The sequence below is a fragment of the Dermacentor albipictus genome, chromosome 6 (assembly GCF_038994185.2).
Source record: "Dermacentor albipictus isolate Rhodes 1998 colony chromosome 6, USDA_Dalb.pri_finalv2, whole genome shotgun sequence".
Lineage (NCBI taxonomy): Eukaryota > Metazoa > Arthropoda > Arachnida > Ixodida > Ixodidae > Dermacentor > Dermacentor albipictus.
This window is the reverse complement of record NC_091826.1, coordinates 47,134,042-47,148,764: the sequence shown is the minus strand read 5'-3', so window position 1 is coordinate 47,148,764 and position 14,723 is coordinate 47,134,042. Positions and strand designations below refer to the sequence as shown.

The 14,723-nt window shown below is 48.7% G+C and overlaps 2 protein-coding genes across 4 annotated transcripts in view; both read left to right on the top strand.

Annotated features, from left to right (window-relative positions):
• Positions 1 to 14,723, top strand: part of LOC139061035 (EEF1AKMT4-ECE2 readthrough transcript protein-like) — a 140,062-nt gene that overhangs the window by 29,642 nt on the left and 95,697 nt on the right. The window lies entirely within an intron of this gene.
• The window catches only part of LOC139061032 (endothelin-converting enzyme 2-like), a 98,033-nt gene that overhangs the window by 2,287 nt on the left and 81,023 nt on the right, over positions 1 to 14,723 (top strand). For all 3 annotated transcript variants that reach the window (XR_011515153.1, XR_011515152.1, XM_070540461.1), the window contains exon 2: positions 920 to 1,236. Coding sequence is in view for 1 of the 3 variants with exons in the window: in XM_070540461.1 (XP_070396562.1) it covers positions 920 to 1,236 (317 nt within the window). In the remaining 2 variants the exon portion in view is untranslated. The remainder of the gene's footprint in view (positions 1 to 919; positions 1,237 to 14,723) is intronic.

The following is a 14,723-nucleotide window of genomic DNA, read 5'->3' as shown; positions in this document are numbered from 1 at the left end:
ATGCGCAGAACGCAGCTCCCAAGAACATTGATCAGCCCAGCGGGGCAACCGATTATCAAAAAAATCTATCTCCGATCGAAACAACCTAATGGAAGCGTCACTAACACAGTCTTGGTCTATCTTCTTTATGTGATATGCCTGCATCAGTTCGCGTGCAGTCTGGTCCTGGCTTCTCCCCGGAATCTTTATTTTTCTTTATTTGCGGTCACTATCATATGCGGAGAATGGACGGGATGTGAAAGAAAGGAAAGGTAAAGCGAAGACACGTCCCGTCTTTTCTCGCTCCACCGAGAGTGAGGTGGCTCAATCTCACACTGCATTTAGTACCACCCTCTAACAGAGCCTTGCACAGTTCGGGGCACACTACGCCCCCCCGCCGTACTCGCCGCCTGTCTTGCGTGCCTACATATAGTATGACGCTGCGCGCGCAGCATACGGCCGTAATGATAACAGCATTTGTGTTACCAACACGACACGGCGTTTTGTGCAGGAACGTATAGCGAACGCAGAATTTTCCTGAAAGAAAGAGCAAACCAGGCACATTACGATAACTATTTGGGGACAAGATGCACTCTAAAAGGTGGCAAATTTTCTACGCCCTTAAAAAGATTCCTCCCTTTGGCGCTTATCTTGTGCCACAAGAATAATCGTGATCTATCTTTCCCGTACTTCCTTTCTTTAACACTGCGTTCCCGGTACTTTCAAGTCACGAAAAGCATGCGCATTTTTAGCGTGACGTATAGCATTCCGGAAAGAAAAGTAGCGAGCGCAGCGTTTTCAAAAACGAAAGCGCAAGCAATTGAGGCAGACGACGATTATTGTTGTAGGACAAATATGCACCTCAAAAGGTGAAGCTGTTTCAAGAGCGCAGAGTGCGCTCCCTCTAGCCAACTAGCGTCTTCCACGTTCTCGACGACAGGTCAACGCCTTCTACGCATCCGTGCCCCCTATGAAAATGAAGCCGCTCTACAACTACGTGGCCGTCAAAGGCGCCATGCGTGGTCTCATGCGGGACCCGGAGTTCCGGTTCATGAACCAGGAGTGGAAGATCGAGGACTCCAGCACCCTGCGGGGGTACAGCCTGGTGCCGCCCGAGCTGGAGTTCCCGTGGCTGGGACCGGGAAGGCCTTACGCCCTCGCCCTGGCCGGACTGGGCGTCCGAATGGCGGCCACGCTCTACTTCCAATCGGTGGCGAGGCTGGCGAACGCCTCAGAGACTACAGCCGCCAATTTCAGGCAAGTAAAAAAAAAATGGCTGTGGCTTAGCTAAGGTTAAGCCCAGGATGCGAAGCATACTAGCCTTTATTTTAACGCGACAGCGTTAAGGAGCTCGCTTCGCAGAAAAGCCGGTGTCGTCGGTGTCCGTGTCTGCGGCGTTGCACTTCATGAATAAATCGTTGTCGCGCCGAACGCTGTGTTGCTCGACGCTCACCGCGTCCGATGCGGGGGCGACGCAGCGAGCGACGGCGGGAGTTCGAGCCCCGTTTCTCCTCTATCGTGACGTCACGGTGTCACGTGGTATCGAAGGCAACACCGCCGCGCCTGAGGAACTGGGTTGAGCTCTAGTAATATGCTTCGCATAAAAAGCGATGGAAATCATTTCAGTGTCCATTTATGCGGTTCATTGATTCCCCGTCGTACAGCTGGGAAGCGTTTAGCACTTCTGTGGCTGATGCCAACAGATAACGAAGCTACGGAAAAGCGCAGAAGAAAGGAAGTATTCGATATTTGAAGCATTCCAATAACAAAGAACAAATCGCAGATGATTAGGTTTAAGTACGTGACAAGGAAAATGAGAGTGAAAAAGAAAAGGCAACTTTCCAGTATGGAGGAGCAGGGTCCATGACCCCTCCTTGCGACGTGTGGCGCTGTCGTCGCATGCGATGCAGCTAAGATAGAGCTACCACGTGACGCCGTGAGATAACCCTATCGGATCAATGCTTCGTGGTTTGCATGTGCTCTGAAATTGTTAGACACGCTTAGTGTGAAGAATGTTTATATTAAACTTGAAAATGTGCACAGCTATGCAGGATCAGTGTATTGCTTCATGCCAGACTTTGGGAGTGCCGGCGAGAGATCTGACGATATTGTGTTGTTCGGAATTATAGGCTTGGATATGTAGGATGGTGTCTATCTTATCTTTTTTTGTCTTTAGTCTGTTAAACGTTCGACTAATACTGGAGTATTGTAGTATGCTTGCGTCCATTAACGAGCTCAATAATGTGGCGATGTTGTAAAATGTACATCGAAATGCAATGACACTTGCATTAAAAACATGATCATTACACTTCTCGGTCTCAACTGCAGAAGGGAGATAAATTACCCACCATTAGCAATTGCTGTGTGCGAAGTTATTACGCCTTAAGTTTTTCTGCCAGCACAAAAATGATCAATTTAAAACTGATCCTGACAAATACGCTCACAATTTTTAGAGTAACGAGACATGAGCGCATTGAACACTTATTCAAGTACAGATTTCTAAGCTAAGACAAACTTTTCTGACAGAAAGTCAGAAAACGGAATATGTTTCCACATGAGCTTGTGAACTGTAGGTCTAATAACGTCTTGTCAAAAACGAAACGAAACGAAGGTCTATCTGAGAATGTTGACCAAGTAGAATAGAGCTGAAGGCAGCAATGGTTCCTTTTCTTAGCGCTAATAATTTTTCCGTACAGACGTCTATTGTATCCCTTCTACTGCTTATATATATGCGCTTCTTTCTTTTTCTAATTTTGACGGCTGATGGCGTGTCTTCTCACCCATTTTGGGCCCCCTCTGTAATTCCGAATTCTGGCCGAAAATGGCCCAATTTCGTCGAAAGACCCCAGTTGTCAACACATTTTACGTCCTCCGTCAGAATAAACTCGCTCCAGTTTGCGCTGCCCCGAGGGATTACCTGCGGCGCCATCGACCAGAAGCTCCGCAAAACACTGCAAAGGAATGCTGCAAAAATGAAACAGTACTAATGACAAGCTCAGCTCCTCCGTCCATGGAACGAAAGGGGCTAGTATTCACTAGGGTACGAACCCATCTTCCGAATCTTGCAATAGTCTCCGACTGAGGCTACAGCAGCAGCTGTAGAAGTGCGTAAATGATTATATAGGGGCGGGGGGGGGGGCAATGCTCAAGACAGTGCTCGCGAACAAAAGAAATGTTCCGCAAATGCGGCCGCAGATGCCTGGCGCCCTCTGCCAAAGACGAAGACGGTGTCGGCGCGGACATTCCGGCCGCAGCCGCTGCTCTGCGCGTGGTCTGGAGAACCTGGGAGGCGGCGAGAAGGGCGAACGCGACCCCGGCGATCAACCTCGGACCCGTGCCCAGCGACGCCGCCGTGTTCGCCTTCCACTGCTGGTTCTCGTGCGGACTGCGACCCTACCACGAAATGATTTGCAACTTGCCCCTGATGCACTCTAGCGACTTCGCGCGCGTCTATGGTTGCAAGGAAGGTTCGAGGATGAACCCGAAAACCAAGTGCGCGATCAGGGTGTAGGGCTTCGCGCGCGTGAACCTCTTCTATAGGGTTTACGCGCAGAGGATGCATCCCAGCACACTGTAAGAAATGTGTGCTTTATCGCGGATTTCGCTTTTTTTTTCTGCGTCTGTCAATCTGTCCCTCCATCTCTCCGTCAGTCAGGTCGGGCCACGTCAGGTCCGGTCAAGCCAAGCTAAGTCCTGTCCTGTCTGTCGGTATAGTGATCATAAGTTTACACATCAGGCTGATGAGCAAAAGAGATCGTGGGTTCAAACTCCGGCCACAAGGACCAGATTCTGGTGGGGTTGCAGAATGCAAAATGCTTGAGGCCCGCAACCTGTGTACAGTGTTCTCGATTGTAGCAAGATATTCTGGTTGTAGCTGCAGACGTTCAGATGCGAACCTCTCACAAGGAACGCGAACTTGTACGACCAACTGCAAGGTGTCACAACGTTCCTGACACATGAGAGCGCGTCATAGAGCTCCGCAACTTTTTTGATTTATTTGTAGTGTTGCACAAAAACCCTACCGCAACCGCTGGTCGTATATGAACAACTGCAGGTAGTTTGCTTTCATCGGGCATTATGGTACCTAATCACACGTGGTCAACGTTACGTATCATCATCAGCCTGGTTACGCCCACTGCAGGGCAAAGGCCTCTCCCCTATTTCTCCAACAACCCCGGTCATGTACTAATTGTGGCCATGCCGTACCTGCAAACTTCTTAATGTCATCCGCCCACCTAACTTTCTGTCGTCCCCTGCTACGCTTCCCTTCCCTTGGAATCCAGTCCGTAACCCTTAATGACCATCGGTTATCTTCCCTCCTCATTACATGTCCTGCCCATGCCCATTTCTTTTTCTTGATTTCAACTAAGATGTCATTAATTCGCGTTTGTTCCCTGACCCAATCTGCTCTTTTCTTATCCCTTAATGTTACACCTATCATTCTTCTTTCCATAGCTCGTTGCGTCGTCCTCAATTTGAGTAGAACTCTTTTCGTAAGCCTCCAGGTTTCTGCCCCGTAGGTGAGTACTGGTAAGACACAGCTATTATACACTTTTCTCTTGAGGGATAATGGCAACCTGCTGTTCATGATCTGAGAATGCCTGCCAAACGCACCCCAGCCCATTCTTATTCTTCTGATTATTTCTGTCTCATGATCCGGATCCGCCGTCACTACCTGCCCTAAGTAGATGTATTCCCTTACGACTTCCAGTGCCTCGCTGCCTATTGTAAACTGCTGATCTCTTCCGAGACTGTTAAACATTACTTTAGTTTTCTGCAGATTAATTTTTAGACCCACTCTTCTGCTTTGCCTCTCCAGGTCAGTGAGCATGCATTGCAGTTGGTCCCCTGAGTTACTAAGCAAGGCAATATCATCAGCGAATCGCAAGTTACTAAGGTATTCTCCATTAACTTTTATCCCCATTTCTTCCCAATCCAGGTCTCTGAATACCTCCTGTAAACACGCTGTGAATAGCATTGGAGAGATGGTATCTCCCTGCTTGACGCCTTTCTTTATTGGGATTTTGTTGCTTTCTTTATGGAGTACTATGGTGGCTGTGGAGCCGCTATAGATATTTTTCAGTATTTTTACATATGGCTCGTCTACACCCTGATTCCACAATGCCTCCATGACTGCTGAGGTTTCGACAGAATCACATGCTTTCTCGTAATCAATGAAAGCTATATATAATGGTTGCTTATATTCCGCACATTTCTCTATCACCTGATTGATAGTGTGAATATGATCTATTGTTGAGTAGCCTTTACGGAATCCTGCCTGGTCCTTTGCTTGACAGAAGTCTAAGGTGTTCCTGATTCTATTTGCGATTACCTTAGTAAATAGTTTGTAGGCAACGGACAGTAAGCTGATTGGTCTATAATTTTTCAAGTCTTTGGCGTCCCCTTTCTTATGAATTAGGATTATGTTAGCATTTTTCCAAGATTCCGGTACGCTCGAGGTCATGAGGCATTGCGTATACAGGGTGGCCAGTTTCTCTAGAACAATCTGTCCCCCATCCTTCAACAAATCTGCTGTTACCTGATCCTCCCCAGCTGCCTTCCCCCTTTTCATATCTCCCAAGGCTTTCTTTACTTCTTCCGGCGTTACCTGTGGGATTTCGAATTCCTCTAGACTATTTTCTCTTCCATTATCGTCGTGGGTGGCACTGGTACTGTACAAATCTCTATAGAACTCCTCAGCCACTTGTACTATCTCATCCATATTAGTAATGATATTGCCGGCTTTGTCTCTTAGCGCATACATCTGATTCTTGCCAATTCCTAGTTTCTTTTTCACTGCTTTTAGGCTTCCTCCGTTCCTGAGAGCATGTTCAATTCTATCCATATTATACTTCCTTATGTCAGCTGTCTTACGCTTGTTGATTAACTTCGAAAGTTCTGCCAGTTCTATTCTAGCTGTAGGGTTAGAGGCTTTCATACATTGGCGTTTCTTGATCAGATCTTTCGTCTCCTGCGATAGTTTACTAGTATCCTGCCTAACGGAGTTACCACCGACTTCCATTGCACACTCCTTAATGATGTCCACAAGATTGTCGTTCATTGCTTCAACACTAAGGTCCTCTTCCTGAGTTAAAGCCGAATACCTGTTCTGTAGCTTGATCTGGAATTGCTCTATTTTCCCCCTAACCGCTAACTCATTGATCGGCTTCTTATATACCAGTTTCTTCCTTTCCCTTCTCAGGTCTAGGCTAATTCGAGTTCTTACCATCCTGTGATCACTGCAGCGCACCTTGCCGAGCACGTCCACATCTTTTATGATGCCAGGGTTAGCGCAGAGTATGAAGTCTATTTCATTTCTAGTCTCGCCGTTCGGGCCCCTCCACGTCCACTTTCGGCTATCCCGTTTGCGGAAGAAGGTATTCATTATCCTCATATTATTCTGTTCCGCAAACTCTACCAATAACTCCCCCCTGATATTCCTAGTGCCTATGCCATATTCCCCCACTGCTTTGTCTCCAGCCTGCTTTTTGCCTACCTTGGCATTAAAGTCACCCATTAGTATAGTGTATTTAGTTTTCACTCTACCCATCGCCGATTCCACGTCTTCATAGAAGCTTTCGACTTCCTGGTCATCATGACTGGATGTAGGGGCGTAGACCTGTACAATCTTCATTTTGTACCTCTTATTAAGTTTCACAACAAGACCTGCCACCCTCTCGTTAATGCTATAGAATTCCTGTATGTTACCAGCTATATTCTTATTAATCAGGAATCCGACGCCTAGTTCCCTTCTCTCAGCTAAGCCCCGGTAGCACAGGACGTGCCCGCTATTTAGCACTGTATATGCTTCTTTTGGCCTCCTAACTTCGCTGAGCCCTATTATATCCCATTTACTGCCTTCTAATTCCTCCAATAGCACTGCTAGACTCGCCTCACTAGATAACGTTCTAGCGTTAAACGTTGCCAGGTTCATATTCCAATGGCGGCCTGTCCGGAGCCAGTGATTCTTAGCACCCTCTGCAGCGTCGCAGGTCTGACCGCCGCCGTGGTCAGTTGCTTCGCAGCTGCTGGGGACTGAGGGCCGGGGTTTGGTTGTGTTGTTCATATAGGAGGTTGTGGCCAAGTACTGCACCAGGGTGGCCAATCCTGCTCTGGTGAGGGAGTGCGTTACCGGTTCTGGTCACCGGGATCAGGCCACACTCCAGGCTTGTTTATGCAATTTTAACAACATGCGGATTTTTTTTTTAATCCGGTGGAAAATTGCCGGCACCGGGATTCGAACCACGGACCTCTTGCACGCGAGGCGGGTGTTCTACCTCTACGCCACCACTGCAGAAAAAAAAACGTTACGTAATCCCAGGTATAATCCTTTTATGTGATGCCCTCCGCTGCGCGTTTTTTTTCTTTTTTATGTCAGAAACGGCAAATCATGAAGCGGGGAGTTGGCGTCCAAATCCAAGCCCCGATGCCGGTTCTGTTTCAGTCATAGAAATAGATCTCGAAGGTTATGCTTTTGAGGACTACATACACCGGAAGTGATAGTGGAGCCCAAGAACACTCAATGGGCTCCATGTTTTAGCCTTCACAGAAGGAAAAGCAGGGTGCTCGATCAGGCGCACGTTCGGTTGCAATGGACGACGAATAGCTCAATTTTATCCCAGTGATTTTCCCAAACACAATTTCACACGCATAGAAAGCATATTAAAACTTAATCACTTTTATTTCTGGCCATGTAGAGCAGATTTGTACAAAAATACATACACACATTGATATTCAGAAGTTACTCGGCATAGTATTTCACTATTTAGTAATTGGTTGGTTGAGGTAATCACAACTGTAAACCCAGTCCAGCGTATCCAAGACATTACTATAGTCTATACTCTACGTATTCCATGCTTCAATCAGAATGTTTGTGCATTAAACGCACCGCAGCATATCTGATACGTTGAGGATTACAGGTTAAAGAATGAGAAGGCATGCAATATGGATGACGTTTATTGTTAGGGAATGAGCTGCAGAAGACGCAAACATTCTTATAAGAGTACGTCACGGGGGCTGCCACTCCCCTCCACCCGATTTGCCGGTGCAGTCCGTGGACTGCTGCACGAAGTCCTTCGTCTCACGTCCAGATTCGTGTTCTCTGAATCTGCAATGGGAATGTTCCAGATGTACCAATAGAACAGGTTTGCTCCAGAAAGAGCAATAACTGTTGCGCCGGAAGTGCTCTGAATCCCCCATTGGAATTCACCAATGATTTTGCACTGACAATCGTTCTGGACAGCCCCGATGAAGATGGCGCGCTAGAAGAGAGCACCGTGCTGAGAAATGATGGTCGTCATCATCATAAATAATGGACAGTTAGATGCGTCAGTGCAGTTAAAATTTATTTATTTCTTTTGCTTCCTGTTCTGCAAGTGAATAACAAAAAGCAAAAAAAAGAGCTACTCGATTTCTTGGTGATTTTCTCTTTTCTGTCACTGTGTGTCGTTCATTTGTTCTTACTTAGTTTCTCTTTTTTGGCATCACACTGATTTGCCGTAATAACTGCAGTAAAGGCTCCATGGGCTTGATTGTTAAAGGTGTCCGTTGAATTTTTTCGCGTATTTTTTTCTTAGTGTTTCAGTTTGTCAGGATACGTGGCGTTCACCTTTGGCGCCTTTAACATTGATTATGTCTTAACAGACAATATCAGCTGTTATTGCGTTAGGATCCGATGTTCTTAACTCTTGTTTCACAACTGTAAATCGAAGAGTGTACAAAGTGCGTGGACCTGTTGCGCAGGCGCTACACTCGAAAGAATGCCTGAATTTACAAGTGCGATCAGTGTGCTTTGAAGAGCGTAAATTCTGCTGCGAGATTTCTTGTCTGTTTTGCCTTGGTAAATTAAGCTTAGGTTCCAGTTCTCAGATTGACGCTTGATGAGGAAACGTAAACTACAATTTTTCTTTTCGAACAGGCGTAAAGCGTTCAAGTGTCCTCAGTAGACAACTGCTTAACCGATTAAAATAAAAGGTGTTGCATTAAAAATAGAAGGCTGCTTCCTGCCGACTGTTGAAAAAGTTTGTCTTATGGCTTCGAACGTTTAACAAACAGTTCTAAATAATTTGTATTTAAAATATAGGTGATGCAGGAGCTTTATAAATTCGTAACATTATGACAAATGCAGGTGTCATGCTTCTGTGAACGGCATCTATTAGAGTATCCAAAATGACAAGCTGGGTTCTTAGAAAGGGGAACTGTTGCCATGCTCGCGAGGTTTTTATATATGTACCACCAAAAATTTGCGGAATACTTCAGAGTGATGCATCATACATAAATTTTGTCCGCCTTGGGAGTCTCAAAAGAGGTAGTTTACAGAATTGCGACATTGTTTATTCTATTTATTGCCGGTAGTTGTAATCGTGATTCTTCAGTATTTCGCAGTCTCGAAGAATTTCTGCAAGAACGTCAATCGTGTAAAGAAAAATCTGCTCTCTGTATTTACATGATATTAACTTTTAGCTTTAGATGCGGCAGCCCTTGTCGTAATACGTGCAGCGGTTGCCGAGAAAAACAATTTCTGCTTTGTGCTCCTCAGATTTTTCCCTTCTTTAGTTTATATTCGCCTATTAAATACAGAAATAAAGACGTTTAAAAAAATTATTCGGATTGGTGTTAAATATTGCTTCGAGACTCTTTCTAATGGATAATTTTCTTATTGGAATACTCATAGGTTTGCCTACATTCGTCGCCTCTGTCACCGTATGTTTCATAGGTCACCATTATCGCCTTTAATGTAATGAAAACTCAAATAACCTTGCTTTACTGCCTTTGTCACGTGACGTGTCGGTACGATGGAAGCCAAATCTTTTGGAGTAATACTAAAAATGTTTCTAATGTTTTTTTTTAATGATAGAAAGAAGGACAGGGCGGAAGAAACTTTGGGACGCTGTACCCTTTCTCTGTAGTACGTGTCTGTGCAATATGCGAATTCGTCTCATACTTCATGCTTCTTAAATGCCGAACCTAGGGACCAGCAGTGCGGCTTAAAAAATATTAATCTTAATAGGCATCCGCAACAGCTAGAGAGTAGATCACGTGATTCCAGCGTGTCAAGTGCCCCCAGAGGAGGACGTTCGACAATGCCGACACTACAACAGCGCAGCCGATCGAGAGGCCGTTCTCGCTCCCAAGTGCGCATTCAAGAAGGGCCGACCTGGGCGGACCGGGCCAAGCCAAAACCGCCTTCACAATCAAAGGTAACGCATGTAGCATTGCCAAAGCATAACAAAAAAGACTCTAGAATAGCTCAGCTAGCGGAAGAAAACACGCGCCTCAAGGCGGAGATTCAGCAAATGAGGGCGGATTTCGAATCGTTTCGGAAACACGGTTCCACTCCTCAGCTAGTCGACCAACAGCAGCAGCAGGTGCCGCAAAGTACACCGACCCCGCAAGGGGAGCAGTCGGTTCGCTCGGTCAAACGCAGGGCCCCTCCCCTGACGGAGGAGGGAAACCCGGTGGAACCCGAGTCCAGTAGCGTCCTATTGGGAATTAAGCAGTCGATTAGCTCATTGCAGCTAATGGTCCAGCAACTAGCGGAGAGCATGGTAGCGCTCGCGGCGAGAGTGACGCGTATCGGAGCACACGTGGCGCCTGTGGGTGCTAAACAAATCCAAGGCATCAATCATGGCGACCAACTCAACTAGAGAGCTGTTAGTGTGGCAGTGGAATTGCGCTAGCTTCAAAAAGCGCAAGGCTCCGCTGCTACAGTTCGTTGCCTCACAGGCGGACAAACCGCACGTCATAATCTTACAAGAAACTTTGGGTAGCGAGGTGTCCCTGCCCGGCTACCGGGTAGCCTCGTCGAAATTCGAACAGGGTAAGCGCGGAGTGGCGACCCTCGTCGCGAACAAATGCTCTTTCCAGGAACGAGATTTGAAATTAGGCAACGCGAAAGTGGAGGTAACCGTGATCGAACTCATACCGAACAGTTGGCTTAAAAACAGCGTATTCGTAGTGAACGTGTACAGCCTGCCCTCTGACCACAGACAGTCGTTCACATCGATAATAACGAAGGCGGCCTCAATGGCCAGGGGGGCCCCTCTCATAGTGGCAGGAGATTTTAACGCGCCCCACGGAGCATGGGGTTACGCAAGGCCAGTGCCTAAGGGAGAGCGGCTATTGGTGGCAGTCACTACGTGCTCGCTAGAGCTGGTGACGGACCCCCGCTATCCGACTCGACTAGGCACGTCGGTGGCGCGGGACACGACGCCCGACCTGACCTTCGTCAAGAACGTGCGAGGGGCCGAGTGGCGCAACCTGCACGAGAACCTCGGCAGCGACCACTACATACTGGCGGTCACGATCCCCATCAGGGCGGCACCACCGAGAGAATTTAAGGTCACCGACTGGGACGCCTTCCGCAAAATAAGGAAGGAAGACACAAACGAATACGCGGATCTAGACAGTCTTTTTAGAAGGCTCAAAGAGGACGTTAACACCGCGACGAGGGTTGTCCAAACTGAACTGAACGTGGAAAGGATGGACGCGAGATTGGCACACCTATTAGAGGCAAAGAATTCCATCACGGCCAGGTGGAAAACGCAAAGACTGAATCGCAGACTACGAAAGAAAGTAGCGGCACTAAACCGGGAGATAGAAGCGCACTCGATCGAGCTTTCCAAGCAACAGTGTAACGAGGTGTACGCGTCGGTAGACGGACAAATGAGAACCGGGCGCAAATCGAACCTCCTAAAGCAACTGTTAGGCGACAAACAATCCAAAGGAAGTCAGAGATTGGCAATCGATAGGATTTTACAAAAGCAAAAGGAGCAGAGCAAAACGGAAAGCGAATTCCTAAAGGAGCTGGCGGAGACGTATCTGCCACTGGGCCCGTCAGGCGACGGCGACTATCCACAATACGCCGGGGCAGAGGTCGAAGAACTCGACGCACCTTTCACGGAATCAGAAATTTGGGATGCCTTACAAGGCCTCAACGGACGCTCCGCTACAGGCCCGGACGGGGTCTCGAACAAACTGTTGAGGAACCTAGACGGAAGGTCGGTCGAGAAGCTCACCGAAGAAATCAACAGAGTGTGGGAAACGGGAGAAGTACCAGAGGTGTGGAAAGAGGCCTCGGTCATACTTATACCGAAACCCGGTAAACCACTTGCGGCGGAGAACATGCGGCCAATATCGCTCACCTCGTGCGTAGGCAACACGGCCGAACATGCCATACATAACCGAGTATCCCGGTACATAGAGAGAGAGGGCCTCTTCCCACATAACATGGTGGGCTTCATACCGGGCCTCTCCACACAGGACGTAATGTTGCTACTCAAAAAGCATATAATTGACGGCATGACCAGAGACACCAGGGGCATACTGGCCCTGGACCTAACGAAAGCGTTCGACACGGTCAAACACAGATTTCTAATGGAAACGATCTCGATGATGGGGCTCGGCCGGAAATTCCACTCTTACATAGGCTCCTTCCTCAGAGACAGGAAAGCCACGATCAAAATTGGACAGGCCACGTCCGATTGGCACACGTTGGACGCGAGGGGCACCCCACAAGGGGCGGTGCTCTCCCCACTATTATTCAATCTGGCAATGAAAGGGCTCTCTGGCCGGCTGACGAGAGTGACCAACGTCAATCACGCCCTGTACGCAGACGACATTACGGTGTGGTGCCCAGGAGGGTCCGACGCAGAAGTCGAGCAGGCTCTTCAAGAGGCGCTGGACACAACGGAAGAGTACCTGAAGGAAACGGGACTCCGTATGTCACCCAGCAAATCGGAACTGTTGCTGTACAGGCCCTCAAAACAAGGCATGAGGAATTTGACGCCGATCGATCAAATACCGATCAAATTACATACGAATGCCGGCCCGCCGATTCCCAGAGTGGACACTATACGAATCCTGGGGCTGCTAATTGAGGCGAAAGGTGGTAACACACAAACTGTCATGAAACTAACGTCCAAAACGGAGAACATGCTCCGGCTGATCCTCAGGGTGACGAACCGCAGAGGAGGGCTCAGCGAGAGCAGTCTCATCAGACTTTACCACGCCTTCCTCATGAGTCACGTCAATTACGTAGCCTCGGCGCTAAAATGGACCAAGAGAGACGCGGCCAAAATAGAGACACTGATGCGCAAGAGCGTCAAAAGGGTGCTAGGTCTCCCGATCACTACAAGCACGGAGCAGCTCGATCGGTTAGGGGTCCACAATTCACTATCAGAAATCATCGAAGCGCAGACCAAGGCACAGGTCGTGCGGCTGTCGACCACCAGGGCCGGCAGGCGCATCCTAGAAGAAGCAGGGATAAATGCCGAGGCAGAGTGCAACGCACACAAGATTGCGCTCAGCGCGGCGGTAAGGGGCACTTTCAAGGTAGAACCGCTTCCGAGAAACGTCCACCCGCAATTCAACGAGGGGCGCCGAATGGCGAGGCCCGAGCACTGCTGAAATCGACCGCCAACTGCCCGGGCCTGGCGGCATTTGTAGACGCGGCCCAGTATGGGCGCAGCGACCGGTACGCGGCTGTCTCGGTACGCTGGGATGGCACAATAATTAACGCAGCATCGGTCAAGAGGGTAACGTCCGAAGTGGCCGAACAGCTGGCAATAGCCATGGCAATGAGAGACCCCGAACGTCCTCACGTCTACACAGATTCGCGATCGGCGGCAAGAGCAATCGCCTCGGGCTCGATATCCCGGGAAGCGGCCGCCGTCCTCGGCAGCGAGGGAGCCGCGGGTCAGCACCTCGTCAAATGGTTTCCAGCCCACATGGGGGCCGACGTGCAACCCGAATTTCCCAACGCCAACGAGCTGGCGAACGGACGCGCGCGAGGACTCACGCACCGCGGCGATCGTGGCGAGCGAGGTGGCGGGGAGGGAGGGGAGCACCGAGACCCGCTGCTCACCTTCAACGAAGTAACAACACACTATCAGCTGTCGAGGAGGACCTTCCCACTCCCCCACGCTAAACTCACGAGACCACAGTCATCGATATTCAGAATGCTTCAGACAGGGTCGTTCCCCTTGAGAGGCAGACTGAGCCGTTATTCCCCAGAAGTAGAGCCGCAGTGTCCGGATTGTGGTGAATCTTACTGCTCGCTAGCGCACATGCTTTGGCAAGGCTCCGCGTTAAGCGGCACCGTGTTCACTAAAGAAGAAGACTGGGTGGACGCCCTGCAAAGCGACGACCACCAGACCCAGCTCCGGGCCGTCCAGAGGGCTCACGAAAGGGCGGAGGCTCATGGGCTTCCCGTCCCAACGTGGGTGCGGCCCGCGACCCCTGCCGCCCACTAAACCAAGAGTGGGTGGGGAGGGGTTCCTCAGGACACATTAAAGTTATTTCCTCCTCCAATAGGCATGCCATGCTATACTTCGGCAGGATAAGTTAGGGGGAGGGGATCTGGAAGAAGGTGGGATTGACTGTATGACAAAGTTGTTCTATTTTTATGTTAGCTTATTTTATCTCAAAATTCTTTAAATATTTCTATTAAACTTTTCAACCACAATAATTTAGTCCCACGCTCTGCCATTGAGATCCGGTTTCGTTTTAATTCTTAATGGAAACAGCTTGCCTTTTGGCCAATCCCCCATAGTGGGTATGCGCCAGTGTTTGGGAGACAAGACAAGTCAAGACAAGTCGTTCAGTGAGCACGGTTCCAGATTAGTTTAACGATGATCGTGTGGACTTGCGTCTCGCCTAATAAGCGAGGTCTGACACAAATGTTGGCTGAGTCGCAACGAATGTTTGGCTAAGCAAACGTATCGGCGTACCTATGATATTTTAGA